Source organism: Geotrypetes seraphini, chromosome 2, assembly GCF_902459505.1.
Source record: "Geotrypetes seraphini chromosome 2, aGeoSer1.1, whole genome shotgun sequence".
Taxonomy (NCBI): Eukaryota; Metazoa; Chordata; class Amphibia; order Gymnophiona; family Dermophiidae; genus Geotrypetes; species Geotrypetes seraphini.
Genome location: NC_047085.1, coordinates 448886338 through 448907324, shown reverse-complemented (window position 1 = coordinate 448907324; position 20987 = coordinate 448886338). Strand labels below are relative to the sequence as shown.

Below are 20987 nucleotides of genomic sequence, written 5' to 3'. Positions count from 1 at the left end.
GAGCACCTTCTGATGGGGGGGCATCTGAAACAGCAAGCCTCTGGAGAGATTGGAAGAGAGTATCCATCAGCGGAGAGACTATCTCAATGAAGGAGTGACTGCAATGTGTCGAGAAAGTGGGTCGCAAACCTGAGTCCACTGAGATGCCAGGGTCCACTGAGGAATTCTGAGATGAAGTCTGGCAAAAGGAGTCACGTGTACTGTGGAGGCCATGTGACCCAGTAGTACCATCATGTGTCTCGCTGAGATGGAAGAGCGGGAAGACACTGTATGTCAGAGTTGAAGGAGAGCATTCAGACGTTGTTGTGGAAGGAATGCTCTGAGTTGGATAGTGTCCAAAATAGCTCCTATGAATTGTAGATTCTGAGAGGGTTGAAGTTGTGATTTGGGAAAGTTGATTTCAAATCCCAAACTTTGTAGGAACTACATAATCCGTTGGGTCACAATAATAACCCACTGAAATGTTGCATCTTTGATGAGCCAGTCATCTAGGTAGGGAAATACCTGAAGACCATGGTTCCTTAGAGCTGCTGCTACCATTACCAGGCACTTGGTGAACACTCTGGGAGATGAAGCCAGGCCAAACGGCAGCACTCTGTATTGATAATATCTCAGATTTTGGGTGGGGAATCTGCATTAACAGGAGGTCGGATGAATGGGAATATGAGTATAGGCCTCCTTGAGATCCAGAGAGCATAACCAGTCATTCTGATCTAGAAGGGGATAAAGGGATGCCAGGGACAACATTCAAAATTTTTCTTTGACTAAAAATTTGTTGAAAGCCCTGAGATCCAGAATGGGTCGCAGATCGCCGTCTTCTTTGGAATAAAAAAGTAACAGGAGTAAAACCCCCTGTTCTGCTGTTCCAAAGGAACTGGTTCGATGGCATGGAGACAAAGCAGAGCTTGAGCTTCCTGAAGAAGAAGGGCGGTCTGGGATGGACTGGAAGGATACTCTCTTGGAGGAAGCTCTGGTGGAACCTGAGTGAAATGAAGAGAGTATCCTTCCCTGATGATTGACAACACCCAGAGATCGGATGTGATTGTCTCCCATCAGTGGTAAAAATGATGGAGATGACCTCCAATAGGGGGAAGATAGGTCAGAGACAGAACGGTTATGCTTTGTTTTAAACAGTCAAAAAAGGCTGCGTAGCCTTAGGTGCCGCATAAGGTTGAGATTTCTGTTGCTTCTGATTCTGCTGTTTCTTGCAAAGAGGGCGAGTGTAAGGAGCCGCTCTCGGATAAAATGCCTCTGGAAAATTGGAAGAGGGCATGCAGGCTTGGCAGGAGCTGGCTTGGGCTTTGGTCTGACAATAGAAGCAAAGGATTTGGTGGCTGCCTCGATAGATTCATCGAACAGGTCATTGCCTGCACAAGGAATATTAGCCAAGCGGTCCTGAAGATTAGGGTCCATGTCAATGGTGCGAAGCCAGGCTAGGCGGCGCATTGCTACAGAACAAGCAGTCGCCCTGGCGGACAACTCAGAGGCATCATAAGAAGACTGAAATAGATGTAATCTGAGTTGTGACAGAGTAGCTATGACTTCTTGAAATTCGAAGTGCTTTTGAGTATCTAAATAACTGAGAAATTTAGGGAGGAGGTCAATGAGAAACTTGAAATAAGTGACAAAATGGAAATTGTTATTGAGGAGGACATCATGGCATTTTGGTAAAGGCTCACTTAAAACTAGACAAAACCTTATTTCCACACTGTTTAAGGCCAACACTAAAACTAAGAAATCTGACTGGCTCACTCTCAGAGACGAAGATTAAATTTCTCAAGAGCCCACGTTTAATTACCAGAGCTAATCATGGTTATTTAAACTCTTGTTAGGGCCATCATCGAATACAATCTTATTTTCTCTGTGAGCCTTATGTTATTTTATGCTTTTTTAATTTTTATTGTTTACTTGATATTTTTTCACATTTTACCATAAATATATTTTAAATCAAAACACTCTACTAAGTGCTCTTATAGTATTCTCTGCTAAATTTGCTAGAAGTAATGTGGTACTTAGCTCAAAAATAAGAGCCGATTAGCGTCCACACTTAATGAAACTGCAGACGGAGGATCTCCGTTTCGCCCTGCGTATGAGCTGAGGGCTTCTTCAGAACCGCTATTTTATAAACAGCAAATTTTTCACATTAAAAGTTTTAGTTAATGTGCTTTAGCTATGTGGACTATGCCGACGCTGCCTCGATCTTGGAGGCGTAGATCGAGGCTTAGTTGAAGAAGGATTCTGTAAGGGAAGGTCGTGCCTAACGAACCTTCTGTACTTCTTTGAGGGAATAAGCAGTCGGGTGGACAATGGGGAACCCATAGACATCATTTACCTCGATTTTCAAAAGGCTTTCGACAAGGTGCCACATGAAAGGCTGCTTAGGAAGCTGTGGAACCACGGGGTGGGAGGGGATGTGCACAGATGGATCAAGCATTGGTTGTCGGGTAGACTGCAGAGGGTCGGAGTGAAGGGCCAATACTCTGACTGGCGGGGAGTCACGAGCGGTGTGCCACAGGGATCGGTGCTGGGGCCGTTACTCTTCAACATATTTATCAATGACCTGGAAAAGGAGGCAAAGTGCGAGGTTATAAAATTTGCAGACGATACCAAACTGTGCGGTAGAGTTAGGTCCAGGGAGGAGTGTGAGGACCTGCAAAGGGACCTGGACAAGCTGGAAGACTGGGCAAACAAATGGCAAATGCGCTTTAACGTGGAAAAATGCAAGGTCATGCATATAGGGAAAAAGAACCCGTTGTTCAACTACAAATTGGGGGGGGGGGCATTGTTGGGAGACAGCAGACTTGAGAGAGACTTGGGTGTGCTGGTGGATGCATCACTGAAGCCATCTGCACAGTGCGCAGCAGCCTCGAAAAAAGCCAAAAGGATGCTGGGCATCATAAAGAGGGGCATAACAACCAGGACGCGGGAAGTCATCATGCCATTGTATCGAGCGATGGTGCGTCCACATCTGGAATACTGCGTTCAGTATTGGTCGCCACACCTCAAGAAGGACATGGCGATACTTGAGAGAGTCCAAAGGAGAGCAACGAAACTGGTAAAAGGGCTGGAACACTGCCCATACGCCGAGAGGTTGGATAGGCTGGGGCTCTTCTCTCTGGAAAAAAGGAGGCTCAGGGGAGATATGATAGAGACCTTCAAGATCATGAGGGGAATAGAGAGGGTGGATAGGGACAGATTCTTCAGACTGAAGGGGACAACAAGTACGAGGGGGCATTCAGAGAAACTGAAGGGAGATAGGTTCAAAACAAATGCAAGGAAGTTTTTTTTCACCCAAAGGGTCGTGGACACTTGGAATGCGCTACCGGAGGAAGTGATCAGGCAGAGTACGGTACAGGGATTCAAACAGGGATTGGACGGATTCCTGAGGGATAAAGGGATCGTGGGATACTGAGGGAGGAGCTGGGATGTAACACAAGTATAGAAAGCTAACCAGGTAATAAGTATAGAAACCCAACAGGTCGTGCATGTGCAAGACCGGAGGGTTAGGACTACGATGGGAAGATAGGACTTCAATGAGAAACCAAGGTGGCAAGGGAGCCCCTTCTGGTGATTCAGACAGGTCGTGACCTGTTTGGGCCGCCGCGGGAGCGGACTGCCGGGCAGGATGGACCTATGGTCTGACCCGGCGGAGGCACTGCTTATGTTCTTATGTTCTTAAGGACGTTCTTTGAAAGAAGAGCTATGCCTGGAAGTATGCCTCGAGGAAGGCCTCGATCGTTGGTGAGAGTGGTGCTTGGAAGTAGATCTCGAAGATCAAAGAGACTTCGCCCCGGAGATGGAAGCAGTCGATGCTACCAAAGAATGGATAGGGCTAGAAGCTGTGGATCGAAGCTCAGGAGGCTTGATGGAGGAACCTCGAGGCACTCCCAAAGACTATGCTCCTTGTATGGAATGTGAGGATTCCTGTCGAGACACTTGCAAACAATCTGCTCCTTGCTTCGCATGCATAGATGCCAGACCAGACACTCGCAGAGACTCTGCTCCCTGCATAGTGTGTGTAGTCTCAGTCTGAGGCATAGGAAGAGGGTTGACCTCGCGGGAGTCTGCAGAATGCCCAGGCTGGATTAGAGTAGCAAGCTTTGGTCCCATATTAGTGAGGAACTGAATGAATTACTTCTCTAACATGGTCTGGAAAGAAGCCAGCAAGGATGGATCCGCGTCTGAAACCGGACCACCTGTTTTGGCTGGAGGATGCACAGAGGCAGTGCAAATGTGCTTCGACTTGGAAGTCTTAGCCACCTTGATTACCACCGCTGGAACTTTCTGCTGAGATATCTGACCTGAGAATACAGGGGAATATACAGCAGGTGTAGTCGAAGAAAGAGCCGCTTTCGAAGTCGAGGGAGTGGTCGAAGAATCCATCCTGAAAAGCTTCTCCACTAAAATCCACGTTTAAGGGCTTGAAGTTGAAGAGTAGCACAGCGCTCGCACGACTTCAGTTGATGGTCCGGCCCAAGGCACTTGAGGCACCAACGGTGTGGGTCCGTGAGGGAAATCGCACGCTGGCACTGGCTACACTTCTTGAAGCCCATTGCTGTCCAGGACATAGGAGGAAAACATATCCGCCACAAAGTCGAAGCCCACGGGCTTTGGCTTATCCCAGCAGTCAAACGGAATAAATATATATATATATATTTTTTTAAACTAGAAATAAAAGAACACAGCGATTCGTGAAGAAAATAAACACAAACCGTGGTGAGAGAAGGCACGAAGTAAGAAAGTTAAACGCAGAGAGTCAAAGACAGACTTCTCGGCTCCACGGAAAACTGAGAACTGAGGAGACGTGCCCTGCGCTGGGCGGGAAGGCACTCTCACATTTGCGGTGCAGCCAATTCGAAACTTCTAATTTCTACAAGCAAGTCTGCTTGCGAGGCTTCCGCATCTGGGCTTCGTCGGTTACGTCACCCATATGTGAGAATAGCTGCCTGCTTGTCCTGGGATAAGAGTTTCTTAGCAAAGAGCTGGGGAAGATGCCCATCAAAACGAATAAAAAGATGATAAAACTTAGTACATACCGAAATATCCTATGTATCACAGAGAGTCATATGGAGAACAAAGTGGTAGTATAAAATAATTAAAATGCTTAAAAGTAAGAGAGATAAAAATGTAATGAATAAAAGAGCGTGAACAGAAGTAAAAATGAAATGATAATATTAATAATAATGGTAATTATGAAAAAAGCTAAATTATAAGCTAAAAGAGGAAAGTAACCTGGTATCAAAAACAAGAAGTATGGCAAAGTACAACACAAATAATGATATCACTTATGGAATGTTGTCTGAAGTAAGGGGTTAAAGACTTTAATGGCAAAAGGGGGCACCATTGTATAATAAAAACCATAACAAGGGCTTACTGGTTAGAGTCAGGCAAAGTGTTGATCAAATCTAACAAAGATCCACTGGTGAGTGTAGCAGATCATAGAAATAACGAGGCCACCCAGATAAGAACCCGGACAATCAAACCAATATTGTAAAAACGGACACCAAACACAGTGATAAAACTAATTAAATTGAAGTGTGAATCAAAACAACAGTAGAAGAACTCAAGAAGATACTGTGAGGAGGAGTCTAATTAAGATGGCGGCCTGAAGGCGTTCGGCTGAATGCTACCAAGCCTCTTACTATTATTATGGTTAAAAGGAAATCAAAGACCTGGGTTTTTCCTTCGGAACCCAGGTCATAATCACAATTGCCTGGCCTGATGGCAATCCTCTGCAGGCCATAATTAATTTTTAAAGTGAGACCGGGAGGCCAGGGGGATGACGGACCATGGTGGAGAGGAGGAAACTGCTGGCCTTCGGGGAGCCCCCTAAAGCCGGGGGGCCAAGAGTAAAAAAGTCACGTGAAGTCCCCAAAATATTGGAGGTGCTTGGGTACCCACAGAGCTGGCACCTATGCCGGCCAGCTGCAGACTGAAAAGTTTGCTCCTCTCCAAGCAGGTACAGAGGTCCCTTGAAGCCGCATAAAAACCACAAACATACCAAAAACCGAAAAAGGGACCGAAAAACAATAAATAAATGGAGAAGATCAGACCGACACCTTCATGCTTGCCTGTAGAAGGAAGAACTGAAGGGGGCAGCAGAGACCATGGAGAAGGAGAAGTTGAAAAGCTGTGATTGACATCTTCTGCAGTATGCTCACAAGCACAGATGGAATATCCTACAGTTCAGCATACCATTCCTATTTCATTGGAAATAGGCATTAAAAATAAGCACCTACACGGCCCCCCAATCTAGACAACCAGTTATAAAATTATCCTCACAATATCAATGAACAGCTTTACAGCATACACCCAAGCTAACAGGAAATTAAGCCAAAATAGAAATAAACATGTTATATGTAAATGATAACACTGTTAACATACCAATGCATTTTTTTCCTCAGTGCTATCATACATGTCTTCTAAATCACGAACATTCTGTCAAATAAAAAAATAATAATAATAAATATGTAAACGTGGATGTTTTTAAATCAGTATATTTACTCTTGCCTTGCTATCTTACAAAAAAAACCTTGTTCTTTACTGAAGATATAAGTCTGTTTAAGTTTAGGGGAGGGTGCTGTGTATTATCTGGAAGGATTCTATTATACCTTATATTGAGAGTCTATACACTTCCCCCTCCCCATTTGCGGTTTCTGCACTCACGATTTCACATAATCACAATTCCATATTTTTGCCTTTCCCCCGGCATCCTGGCCTTACCTGGTGGTCCAGCGGGCTTTCGGGGCAGGAGCGATCTTCCTACGCTCCTGCCCCGTGTAGATCACCAATAAGAAATGGCTATGGGGAGTTCCCATCATAGTCTCGAGAGACTACGGGAACTCACAGCAGCCATTTCCTATTGGCAATCTGCACGGGACAGGAGCGTAGGAAGATCGCTCCTACCCCGAAAGCCCGCTAGACCACCAGGTAAGGCCGGGATGCTGGGGGAAGGCGGGGGTGGGTCAGAGCCGGATATTCGCAGTATTTCCCTATTCGCGGTCCGGCTCTGCCCCTATCCCCCGTGAATAACGAGGGAGATGTGTAGGATGCTATGAGGTATGATGCTTATTTTAGAACTCTATTTGTGTTTTCAAACTCTAAAAACCAGCATTTAGATCTCCATGATGCATCCAAATACTGATGGACTTCTATAACTGTTGTATGTTCATACAGCAAGGGGGAGTAGTCTAAGCTTGTTTAGGGTGGACTAGAGAGGGACCAAAAGATTAACATCCAGCTCTGATTGCTGAAGGGGAAAGGGCATCTCTGTTCAAAAAGATGAACGTTCGTATTTAGACTTGATATTTATCATGTCCAGGTAACAGAAAGGGGTTCTGATTAACAGTTCTCCACAGAACAGAGTAAGGGAAATCACAGTAGATAGTTTCCTTCCCTGGAGGACTCACAATTTAAAAAAAATGAAATAAAAACTACAAAATGCTGCAGTGGAGCTTGAACCAGCAACCTTTGGATTTCGGCCCTAGTTCTCAGCAGGCTGTTCTACCCATTAGGCTACTCCTCCACCATGGTATCTGTATGGTAGCAGAGAAATATCCTTATTACTGTAAAATAGAGGTTCATACCGAACCTACCCAGAACTTGGACATCTTTTTTTTTTTTTGTATTTTAGAAAAGGCTTTATGTCAGCAGATCCCTTTCTGGAAGTCCATATTCTGAGTTGGACATCCTTTCTAAAAATCTATTCTATTTGTATTGCTGTTTACTTCTGAGAGAGAGGTGTGGTGCCTCAGGCTATAACTGCTCAGTAAATAAAAAAAGATTATCTGAACCTAGGAGTTTCTAGAAATATTGACATAATTACTGTATGGCAATTAGAGAACAGGTAATTCTACAAAATAAGTGAATACATTTTGATTTATGGATTGGCACCAAAGTAACAGTAAACTGTGACACTAATTGCCTACCTGGTTTACACTGTTTAACATTTCAATGATTTTCATAACGCTGTCTGCATCATTGCCAGTTTCAGCATTCTCCAGAGGTATGGCATACTTCGACATACATTCCGTATCACTTGGAACTAATATGACCATTGGCAGAGATTCATTTGAAATGTTCTTTGGCTTTCTTACTAACCCAGATCTAAGAGGTGGAAGCTTCTTCTTTGTCATGATTTTAGAGGAGTAACTTGTTTCTGCACCTAATCCTGTACCCAGATGAGAAGAGGGGTTCAACTTGAAGTCTGCCATTTTATTCCCTTGCATAGCAATACCACCGTTATAACAGCCTTGTTGTTTTTCCTGCACAAAAAAAATACAAAATATAAGCTATATGGATAATGATATTTTAAAACAATAAAGTGGGATTAGGAAATGTACATATCAACCAGGTATAAGTAAAATAGGACAATATTTATTAAAGTAACAATAAAACAGGTTTTGCCATATGTTCAATATGGGGCTCATAATAAAAAAAAACCAAAACCAAAACGTCTAAAAAGTGGCCTAAATGGGTACTTGGACGATCAAAAAACCTGATCATCCAAGTACCCATAATCAAAGCTGGTTTTAGACATATCTAAAACCAGCTTAGGCCTTTCCCCGCCTCTAAACGCATAGAGCAAACAGAGGCTTTTTTAGAGGAGAGGAAAGGGCGGGAGGTGGGCCGACCTACACCTAGATATACAACAGGTATAACCAAAAGTTTAGGCAGATTGTCTAGTCGGCACTTATATGTTTTGACTTAGACCAAGTCAAAACAGGTATAAGTGCCAAAAAAGGGGTCGCTGAGCTGATCGCTGCAGCTCAGCGGCCCCAGCAACCTGCCTACCGCCTACTGAAACTATCACTGCAGGAGAGATGACTCATCTCTCCTGCCGTGATGGTGATCGCCCACCCTCCTCCGAACTGCAGCACTTTGGGGTGAACATTGCAACAGAGCGGTCCATGTGCCTAAGGCCCCACCCACAGGAGGTGCCTAAGACTACTGGGCCTATTCCAGTTGGCCCAGGTGCCTCAGGCCCCACCTGTGGGCGGGGTTTGAGCCGCCTGGGCCAATCAGACCCTAAGGCCAGCCATTCAACAGATGGCTGGCCTGCCAGACTGACGGGCTTGGCACCCGTCCGGCAACAATTTTAAGGTATGTGGGGATTGGAGGTGGGGGGGATCGAGGGTCGGTGGGGGGAGGGTCTAGCTGGTCGGCGGGGGCGATCGGGTATTTGGGGGAAGGCATTTGATGGAAGGGGGTGTATCGAGGGCAGGAGGGCCTGGGATCCCTCCTGCCCGTATTTTAGTCGGGGTGGAGGGTAGGGGGTTCGCCTAGGCAGGAGAGGTTGGGCTTTCTCCTGCCCGATCTTGTAGGGGGGGTGGTCACATGGCCAGGAGGGCTTGGGCTCCCTCCTGGCCCCATCGTAATCGGAGGGGGGGAAGGGGGTTGTGGAATCGCCGGGGCAAGAAGACTTGGTCTCCCTCTTGCCCCGATCTTCGTCGGGGGTTGGGGAATCGCTGGGGCAAGAGGGCTCCCTCTTGCCCCGATCGTTGTAAGGGGGGGGATTCTGTAACCGGTGTTGTTTTTGACAGACACCAGTTATGGAATCCAGCTTTTCGGCAAAGGACTGGCTCCACCTTCGCCTAAAAGCCCTGGTTGTGGACATTTGGGACTTAGGCTTTTTTTAGGTTGATGATATGGTGTAAGTTTAGATGTAGTAGTGGTCTGGGCGTTTAAACAGCTGAACGTAGAGGCAGGCCATTATCAAAAAAAAAATCTCCTTTTGGACTTTTTTTTTTGATAATGGACATTTTCCCTACTTCTACTTTCAACGTTTGAGGTCTTAGGCCAAAAGGGGACTTAGACGTTTATTTGGATTATGCCTCTCCATGTGTCATAGACCCGACAAGGTATGTGTTTCGGCTTAGAAACCTGCCTCAGGAGTGCAATCAATATCTATAGAGCAAATTGACATACCAATGAACCAATGCCAAAATTATTAAAGATAAAACACAATGATAGAAATAGTGATGATAAAAGCATAAACTAACATGCAACAAAGCTGCATCATAAGAGGAACCTAAAAAACATAAACATGAGGAACCGAAGGAGAAAAAAAACACAGGTTGGGCACCAGAAGAATGATGTGAAATGTGAACTGTAATAAAAAAACACAAACAACAGGCAAAGTTTGTGTTGACTGAATGGTGAATGAAGAGTGACTGAATTTATTTAGAAAAATAATAGAAGAAACATAGAAACATAGAAAGATGACGGCAGATAAGGGCTACAGCCCATCAAGTCTGCCCACACTATTTATCCACCCTCTTAAGTCTACTGACCCCCTAAAGTATAATTGTAATTATACTGCCACTCTACTGACCCACTCATTCAAGTCCATACCCTAGTGACCCTATCCCTTGGCATGACCCTCGTAGGGATCCCACATAGGTATCCCATTTGTTCTTGAAGTCTGGGATGCTGCGTGCCTCGACCACCTGCACTGGAAGCTTGTTCCAATGCTCAATCACTCTCTCCGTGAAGAAGTACTTCCTGGCGTCTCCACGAAACTTCCCTCCCCTGAGTTTGAGCGGTCCCTTGAGAAGAAAGATATCATCTTCCACCTCGACCCGTCCTGTGATGTACTTAAATGTCTCAATCATGTCTCCCCTCTCCCTACACTCTTCAAGAGTGTAGAGCTGCAATTTGCTCAGTTTTTCTTCGTACGAGAGACCCTTTAGCCCCGAGACTATCCTAGTGGCCATCCGCTGAACCGATTCAATTCTGAGCACATCTTTACGGTAATGTGGCTTCCAGAATTGCACACAGTATTCCAGATGAGGTCTCACCATGGCTCTGTACAATGGCATCATGACTTCAGGCTTCCTGTTGACAAAGCTTCTCTTGATACCATACCCATCAGATGCCAATCTCTTGTTATCACAAATAAACTAAACTAAACTAAACTAAACCTTAGGCTTATATACCGCATCTTCTCTATAACAGTAGAGCTCAGCAAGGTTTATAAGAAAATTAGAAAGGAGAACAGATACAATATGGATTTGGAATTGTATGGAGAGGAGCGGAATTTACAACACATAAAAAAAGTATATAAGAAATATCTAAACATTAAATGGATGGAAAAACAATATATCCAGCAGATGGCGCATTCACATGATGTCAAAAAGAAAACGATATGAAAAAAAAAATTTTTAAAGGGGAATTAAAAAGAAAATTAAGAACTGTGTAAGCGTTTCAATACAAAAGCAAATCATGCCACTGAGAGTGTGCATAAAAAGCACCGAAATGGAAAAATGATATGACACATGAAGTAAAAAAAATAGACAGCAACACCTGTGACAGTAAAGTGGGAATAGCGCAGTAACCTGAACAGGATAATTGGCAAACTTTCACCACATCACAAAATCTCTCATCAAGTCGCGAAAACACAAAAAACATATATTGGCAAGCACATAATGATCCCTTTTATTTTCTCATAAAGGAGGACTTGGAAAGATGGATAATGGCAACTGCCTGTAAAAAGAAAAGCAGAATCATTCACTACCATCAAAAACTTCCAAATAATTTCAGATATGTCCTTATTAGAGGCACACTAATGGCAGAAGCTCAAGATAAAACGTGGGTGCTAAAGGCGATTAACACCTTACTAGCGCTTGCATTAGTGAGTGTACAATGCTCAGATGGCTCAAGCTTGGGATACAACATGCGTACCACTGATGTGATCTGAAATGGGAAAAGGCTAAATTTATTACAATTGCAACAATCATTCGGCATCTCAGTCTCAAGCTTTTAAATGGTTGCAGTTGAAACAGGCCATTCAAAAAGGGTTCCCTGATTGACGAAATTTAATAGAATAAAGACAAGACTTATTTCCCCCCCCCCGCCCACTTTCTAATTAACCAACACTTCAAAAAAAAAAAAAAAATACCTGTAAACAACCTATCTATACCGCTTAACCAATGCCAAAAATATAAATGCTCCAGCTGATAAGGACCCTCAAGCTATGTCAGCTGAGGACTTCCTCTGAAGGTGGCCTGGGGTCCCTTTTGCCAAGCTTGGCAAGCAGCAGTAGCGTTCTTGAATCACAGATGCTGGCACCTCAGTGGCTCATGGATGATGCAGGCGACTGCTGCGCTTGCTGGAGGAGAGTTCTGGCCGTCTCTAGAGGAGGTCCTCTGCTGGCGGTGCTTGGGGATCCCCACCAGCCACAGCAAGGGTCAGCAAGTACTTCAACACTGTAGAAATAAAAACAGAAATGCATTTCCTTTTCTTTTGAACACATTACAAAGACATCTGCTATATACATTTCCCAAAGCTAACATAGTTTAGTCAATAAATTCCGTTTTTTACCTTTGTTGTGTGAAGATTTATTTTTCCATCAGGTTGGTCCCGGTTTCTTTTTTCCGCTTTCCCATCTTCTGTAAATTTTTCTGTTGCTGTCCATTGGTTCCTCCTACCATGGTCCAGCATTTATCCCTTTCTCATCTTTCGCCCCTGCCCACCAGCCCCATGCCCAACATTTCTCCTTCTATCACACCTCTCCAGCATCATAGCACATCTCTCCCACCACTCCCTTCACCACTATGTCCAACATTCCATCCTCTTGCGTTCCTTTCAATCTGTCCTACTGTCCCCTTTCCACATTTCTCTCTCTCATCTTTTTCTTCCCTATCATCTGTACCTCACCCCCCCCTCCCTATGACCAAAAATTCTCCTCTTTCTTCCATTCCCCGTGTACACCATCTCTCTCTCCCTCTCACTGACACACTCACGCCCAATTCTCCCTTTTACAATGTATTTTGTTTACCTTCTGTCTATGTCTTCAGACCCATCAGTTGACTCATTTCCATTCTGCACTTGTATAGTCCTGCACTTTGATACACACACTAACAAAAAGAATTCTTAAATGCTGATTTCCCCTTAAAAAACTAGATAACAGTACACTATGATATGCCTATGATCAGAAGTCAATAAAACATACACAGAAAATACCTTTTTGTCTGCTAGTTTTCACATTTTTGTTATACGCACCATATGATTTAAAAAATTGCTGGTTAAGTACCTATTAAATACCAAATAGAATGAAAAGGAAAATAAACGGAAAATCAAATAAAAACTATGCCAGTATGTAGAATTGCATAAAAATAAAATTAGAGAGTTGGCAAAACGCCACTTTGGGTCCAATAGAAACTAAGGCCAGCCTGAAACAAAGACCTAAATATGAGCAGGAAGTGCTAAGTAATGAGGCTTGTCTCTCTGATGGACAATGGCCAGGCTGCCAAGACTAGGGAGGGGAGAGAGAAACAAGATGGTGACGAGAGCGGACGCCTGAGTAGGAGGCTCCCTCTCTTGCAGTCGGCCGGCGTTTGATGTGCGGCCTAGCAGCCCTCTTACCTCAATATGGGAAAGAGGAAAGGAGTCCTTCGCAGCAATCCTCCGGCGGCGATAGCGGCACCGGGTCTGGTGCAGACTAAATTGAAGGAGCGTTGGCCCGCACGAGCGAATCTGCGGGGGCTACTTCAGGGGCAAGCCCGAATACGTCAGGCGAACTCAGCCAGCAGCTTCGGGCGTTACTGAGCCCGGAGCAGAGGCAGCCACCACCACAACCCGGAAGCAGTGCAGAGTCGGGAGTTCCTGAGGTAACGATGACCCCGGAGGGTACATCGATCCTCAGAGAAGGAGGACAGCCAGTTCCAATTCTATCGGGAGCCGAAGAAGCCAGAGAACAGCGGCAGTTTTCCCACACTGCAGAGGAGGTGAGAGGAGCTTTGGGAGGAAGTAACATTAACTTTGGAGTGCTGGAGAAGCCTAAGAAAATAGATATGGAGGCTTTATGGCAGGCCATATCAGTTATGGACGCTAACCTCAAATTGTCTTTTTCCACTTTAAAAATTGATTATGGGACTATCCACTCTAAAGTGGAGCAACAAGGCTTGGCCCTTAAAGATTTAAGTGAGAAATTAGAAAAACAGGAGTCATGAATATCCGAAATGAAAACTTTGGACTTTGAATTGGTAAAAGAAAGATCATTTACTGCCAGGAAAATTGAAAGTTTTGAGAACCAACTAAGGAAAAATAATCTGAGACTCCTAAATTTTCCTAAATGTCCCTTAATTTCACCAATGGAGATGGCAAGAAAGTATTTTAAGGAAATTTTGCTAATTCCTACAGAAAGTTTGCCACCAATTGTTAGAGCTAATTATTTTCAAGTAAAGAAACTTGTGGAAGTTTCCACTCCTAATGAGATTCAAGGGACAAATAATGAAAACATGAACTTAACGACGTTTCTGGAGAACTCTTTAGAGGTTATAACGGAAAGGAAAACCCTGTTAATAACTCTTGCTTTAGAAAGTGATAGAGAATATATACTACGCTTGTTTTTTCGTCATATTAATGATCAGTTTTTAGGTTCTAATGTTCGATATTTCCTGATATGTCATTGAGATCTCAGAGGTGTAGGAAGGAATTCTTGGCATTACGGCCAAGAGTTCTAGCCTTGGGAGCAAATTTTATGTTGAAATTTCCTGTAAAATGTTTTGTTTCACATCAGAATAAGAATTACTTATTTTTTGAACCTAAACAACTGATAGGATTTATAGAATCTAAAGTAGCTGAAAATGAGTAACCTGCCATGAATGGCTGTAGCACCGCAGAAAAGTGCCGCTTTCTAAGTTGGATAAGATTTGTCTTATTTCTTATTTTTACTTTTTCTCAAGTCTCTCTCAAATAGTTGTAGACTAAATAACTTGAATTATAATTGAGTAACCAAAACACTGTATTAAGTGGATTTGGGGTTATTGATTTTCCTTTAAATAATTTTTGTAAATCTGTGTACAAGTATGTTTATTGCTTGTTTGTATTAAATAAATTGAATAAATAAATAATTTAAAAAAAAAAGACTAGGGAGGGCACTACAGAGAGAGCTGTGGAAGACATTGCAAAACTGTAAGAAAACGCTGCAAAAATGTTAGATTGAGCTGTAAAGCTAAAAACCAAAAAGGTAATAATAAATATTAAAAATCATTTTAAAAACGGCTAGAATAGGAGCAACTAGGCTAAAAATAAAAATAGGAGCAGAGACCACCCCATCTCCTATGGAGATTTGTACGAATCCGGGATAAGAAACGGAACGGGCCATTTAAAGAAAGCTAACCCCCCCCCCCCCCCCCCCCAGCCTCCAATGCCGAAAAGCAAAAATCCAGAGAAAGTACAATAAACTTGAAAGGACAAAGCCTACAGGAAAGCCCCCCAAAAATGCATCTAAATAATCACCTACCCGATATGGGGTCTCAATATACAACGCAAAACAGCCCTGCTTCTCCTGACTAACTGAGCTGCACTTCTTCGCAGGGCAGCGGTCCTTGCCTTTTCTGCTCCCCCTCCTGTTTCCTGAGTGCTGCACTTCTTCGCAGGGCAGCAGGCCCTGCCTTTTCTGTCCACCTCCGAGGCTCCCACAAGACTCTACCTCTCCCGAGTGCTGCACTTCTTCACAGGGCAGCGGGTCCTGTTCGCTCCACGTGGCTGACCCGAAGCCTTGCCTCTAACGTCAGCTCTGACGTCGGGGGGAAGACTTCCGGGTCAGCTATGTGTGGTGTGCTGGGAGCAGAAAGGCAGGAAAAGAAGACGCAGAAGGGCAGGAAAAGAAGACGAGCCACTTGGCTCGAGCTGCCTCCCAACCCCATGGGATCCCCGAGACCATGAGAGGTATCCCCACGGGATCCCCACGACCAGAGGGGGCATCCCCATGGGATCCCCGTGACCCGAAGGGCGAACCCACGGGATCCCTGCGGGTCCCAAGGGATTCCTGTCATCCCCGTTCCCATGCAGCTCTCTATATCAGACTCACGAAGTGCAGATCTGAATGTGGTATTTTCCTACTGGTTTGCGATTGAACATTGTATAAAATTTTGCTATTTCATATACTCTCATGGCTGGTACTTGTAAAATCTCAGCAACCTTGTTCATAGCAGATATAGGCAGCCATCCATTCTGCCTTTGTGCCAAATCTAGTATTGGGATCACAGCAGCTGATTTATGTCCCTCTGGGTAGTTTTTATAATAGCTTCTATTCTCGTGTAGTTTTCTGCTGTGAAGTCAACTGGCTTACTTGGATTATTCTCAGGTATACCTCCGTTCACAAACAAGGCTCCATCAGATCCACTGCACAAAGCTGTTTTATGGAAGTAACGGGCCTGTTTCCCTGTGTGCTGCAGGACTGTCCGGAGCATGGTGGTGTTGGCACACACGCCGCAATTACTCCTATTGTCTCACCACGTTTCCCTAATAGACACTTCTGCATCCATCTCTCATCAACTTTTCCATTTCAAATTCAGCGCCTACATTGGCGCTACTTCAGGAGTACTGCACTCCCTCGGTTCCTCTGCTGCACAACAATATTATCTACTTCTTCCGATCTTCACAAAACTTCACATTCAAAGTTTTCACCCTCATGCGGACCACAGCTTAATGTCTGTTTAAACCTTCATACTCACAGCCTGCCAGAGGTTGAACATATCACCAATAACTGCATTAGCAAAAACAAGTTTAATCTGAGAATTAAAATGCTCCAAGTTCCACTGCACATTAACAGTCTTTTCAATATCCTTAACGGCAGAAAAAAATGGAAGTCCCGTCCCTCTTTTAATAGACTCGTTTCTACTGGTTTTTTAAAAACCCCATTGTACCTTCCACAACAGCACTTTTCACAAAAATTAGTAAAACATTAAATAAAAAATTAACCTCATTCTTCTTGTTTGTGATATTTTTCCACTTTCTTTAAGATAACTGAATGATTAAAAAAAAATAAATAAAGAGTCGGTAGATTAAATCCAATCCATTAAACACTCCCTTAAGACATATGATCTAGATTCTGATTGATGAACTCCTCGAGTTTAACCAGGTCCTCATAGTGGGTAGTTTTATTGTTGAAAGTAATTTTCATGATTGTTGGTACAGTAGACCTTATTTAACTCCCAACTGTCTTAGTTTAAATAATTTTTATTATTTTCCAACAAAGTGCAAGAAAAGTGTACAGAAGTGTTCAGCAAAATCTCTCACATATGCACAAACCAGTCTCCCCCAACCCCCTCCCCCCCCCCCCACATATAGTAAATAGAGTCCAGTAACATCTCAGGAAGCATGCGATCATCTTCATATATTCAATAATCTACGAGCATTGGGAGTAAGGTCCATCCAGAAATGTTCCCAAGTCTGACAGGAGCAGTTGCTCGGACCACGGTCCAGATCCCCAACCTGTCTCCTCTCCAAAGTGGCGTGTAAGAACATAAGAAGCGCCATCTCCATATAAGACCTTCAGTCCATCTAGTCCGGCGATCCGCACACGCGGAGGCCCTGCCAGGTGTACACCTGGCGTAATATTTAGTCATCATCAAGGATCTCCATTGAGTATAAGAAGGCGGGTCCCGGGACAACCAGTTAGTCAATATAGCTTTTTTCCCCAGCAGCAACACTCTTGTTACAAAGGCTGTCATCCCTTTAGGTTTTGGCATTGCTATGTTATAATAACCAAATAGCGCTCTTGGCATAGGAGACCATCGCCTGCCCCAGATAGATGTAGTATATTGTCTAAGTCTATGCCAGAATTGCAGAATATGGGGGCAAGTCCAGAGCATGTGTCCCAATGATGCATGTGCTTGAGTACACTTTAGTAGAACCAAAAATCAAATACTAGGTAAGTATATATCCAATATTGATCATACAAAATTACTTCCAACTACAACGCTGTAATCGAATCACTTTTATGCCATGCCTCAGAGACCGAGTATACCAGCAAATCCTGCTAGAAACATTTTTCGGTCGGAGTCTCAATCATTGGCAAATGGCATGTATTAAACGTACTAAATTGTTTTAATAATTTTTTTAACTTTTTATAAATATTTTAATGAATTATTTAAATATTTGTTAAGATCGGTGTGCCATTGTTCTGTAAGTTTGCTTTATTAAACACTGAATTAAACTTTTTAAGGTTTACTTGTGATTTCAAACATCAATTAAACAGAATGAAAAGAATTTATTATGTCCTTTAGGCACTGTCTACGTTTTCCCCTGATGAAGCCATACCAGGTGAAACGGCGGCCCTGTTGGGTTTGAAACAGTGCCGATTTCTTACAAAGATAAGTGCTTGTTTGACCTTTTTGCACTATCTTATAAAAATTTTAAGATGTTTGATACCAGAAAGTGTTGACACACCGATCTTAACAAATATTTAAATAATTCATTAAAATATTTATAAAAAGTTAAAAAAATTATTAAAACAATTTAGTACGTTTAATATATGCTATTTGCCAATGATTGAGACTCCGACCGAAAAATGTTTCTAGCAGGATTTGCTGGTATACTCGGTCTCTGAGGCATGGCATAAAAGTGATTCGATTACAGCGTTGTAGTTGGAAGTAATTTTGTATGATCAATCTTGAGTACACTTTAGACAATTATGACGTGGGGTGATTCCCATCCGGGATGCTCGCTCAGGTGATATATAAAATTCCCAACTGTCTTAATTGTGGTCTAAGAAGCAGGAACTGTTTTCTTCGGTTTGCAGTTGCTTTAGCAAAGTCAGGTAGTATATGAATTTTACTGTCTTGCCACTTTAAGGAGTTAGATTATTTAGCTTTAGATAAAATATCCACTGCCTGTCTAAAACGAAGTAACTTGCATATTATAGGTCTTGGACCGTTATGCCTGTTGGAAGCTCTCGATGGAATTCTGTGTGCTCTCACTACTTCAAGTGGAAATTGTAAGTTAAGAGAGAGCAACTTTGGCAGCATTTCTTCCACAAGAGATATCATTTGTACCTTTGATCCCTTTAGGGAGCCCAATTATCCTGATATTACTCCTTATACTTCTATTATTAGCTTCCTCCAACTCCCTTGTGATATGAGCCACCCCTTTATAATCCGTTTGAACTTTATTCAAACGACCTTCCATTTCAGTTACCCAATGTTCCAGCTGGTCTGTCTTAAGCTCACACACTTTTATCTGTTTTGAAAAAGATTGTATTTCTTCCTGTACTGTATCCAACTTGACTGTATTAATTTGCAGCAAACCTCTGATCGATTTTAATTCCTCCATCAGCTGTTCAAACTCTGAAGTGTCCTTCAGGAGGGGCACTTTAGATGGAGTTGGTGGATCTGGCTTTTGCCTTTTCACTGTACTCCCAGCAACAAAAGCTGCTTCCAACCTGGTCTGCCTTCCAGTTGCCACATTTGCTGTAGGTGATGTTAGCAAATAAATTATTCACTTTTACAGTGAAAATAAGTACTTTTATGCTGATAAATTATCAGAATGATGCAATTGAAGGAGGAGCTGCAGAATCACCCTGCCTTCTTGCCTGCAGGCAAGCCACGCCCCCCTATTAAAGATTTGTTCAACAAATCTTTAGAGACAGGAGTGGTTCCTGAGGATTGGAGAAGAGCGGATGTGGTACCTATTCACAAAAGTGATTGCAGAGATGAAGCAGAAAACTACAAACCTCACTTCGGTTATTGGAAAAATAATGGAAGCATTGCTGAAAGAAAGGATAGTGAAATTCCTTGAATCAAATGGGTTACAGCAGGGGTCTCCAAAGTCCCTCCTTGAGGGTCGAATCCAGTCGGGTTTTCAGGATTTACCCAATGAATATGCATGAGATCTATGTGCATGCACTGCTTTCAATGCATATTCATTGGGGAAATCCTGTAAACCCAACTGGATTCGGCCCTCAAGGAGGGACTTTGGAGACCCTCTGGGTTACAGGATCCAGGCAACATGGTTTTACAAAAGGTAAATTGTGCCAGATGAATCTGATTGAATTCTTTGATTGGGTGACAGAAGAACTGGATCAAGGGCATATGCTAGACGTAATTTACTTAGATTTCAGCAACGCCTTTGACACGGTTCCTCATAGAAGGCTCTTGAACAAACTTGACAGGTGAGTTAGGACCCAAAGTGGTGAACTGGTTTAGAAACTGTTTGATGGACAGACGCTAAAGGGTGCTGGTTAATGGAATTTGTTTGGAGTAGGGAAAGGTGAGTAGTGGAATCCCTCAGGAATCGGTGATGGGGCCAATCTTGTTCAATATGTTTGTGAGTGACATTGCCAAAGAGTTAGAGGGAAAAGTTTGCCTTTTTGCGGATTTGTAAGAGAGTAGAGACCTAGGAGGGAGTGGAAAACATGCAAAAGGATGTGCAAAAGTTAGAAGAATGGTCTAATATCTGGCAACTAAAATTCAATGCAAAGAAGTGCAGAGTAATGCATTTGGGGATTAGAAATTGGAAGGAGCTGTTTGTGCTGGGAGGTGAGAGGCTGATATGCACGGATGGTGAGAGGGACCTTGGCATGATAGTGTCTGAAGATCTAAAGGTGAAGAAACAGTGTGACAAGGTGGTGGCTGTTGCCAGAGGATGCTAGGCTGTATAGAGAGAGGTGTGACCAGTAAAAGAAAGAAGGTGTTGATGCCAATGTACAGGTTGATGGTAAGGCCCCACTTGGTATATTGTGTTCAATTTTAGAGACCGTATCTGGCAAAGGACATAAAAAGACTTGAAGCGGTCCAGAGGAAGGCGACGAAAATGGTAGGAGGTTTGTGCCAGAAGATATATGAGGAGAGACTGGAAGCCCTGAATATTTATACCCTAGAGCAGTGGTTCTCAACCCTGTCCAGCAAATTGGGTTTTCGAGATATTCCTAATGAATATGCATAACATACATTTAGAAGAGAATACATATATGCACATACCATTAATATTTTATTAATCAACCTTATTTTTTTCATAAATATTATAAATATATTGAATGTACCACCTTCTGACTTATAACAAACACCTATTTCAACAGTCAACCCAGGCAAATGCCCTTGTTGCCCCGAAAACCTGGATAATCAGTTCCACATTGTCCAGTGTTTTATTTAAAATGTCTTTGCCAAATGAGTGGGAGGTTTCTGAACCGGGGGTATCCCCGGAGAGTGGTTAACAAAGCTGTGAAACGGGCCAAGTATACCCAGAGAGAATGGCTGTTA

At 43.2% G+C, this 20987-nt stretch overlaps 1 protein-coding gene across 5 annotated transcripts in view; it reads right to left on the bottom strand.

Annotated features, from left to right (window-relative positions):
• CCDC7 (coiled-coil domain containing 7) overlaps positions 1 to 20987 on the bottom strand; it is a 730660-nt gene that overhangs the window by 663360 nt on the left and 46313 nt on the right. For all 5 annotated transcript variants that reach the window (XR_004538163.1, XM_033931492.1, XM_033931495.1 and 2 more), the window contains exons 2-3: positions 7929 to 8264; positions 6385 to 6438 (exon numbers count right to left, since the gene is read on the bottom strand). Coding sequence is in view for 4 of the 5 variants with exons in the window: in XM_033931492.1 (XP_033787383.1) it covers positions 6385 to 6438; positions 7929 to 8228 (354 nt within the window). In the remaining variant the exon portion in view is untranslated. The remainder of the gene's footprint in view (positions 1 to 6384; positions 6439 to 7928; positions 8265 to 20987) is intronic.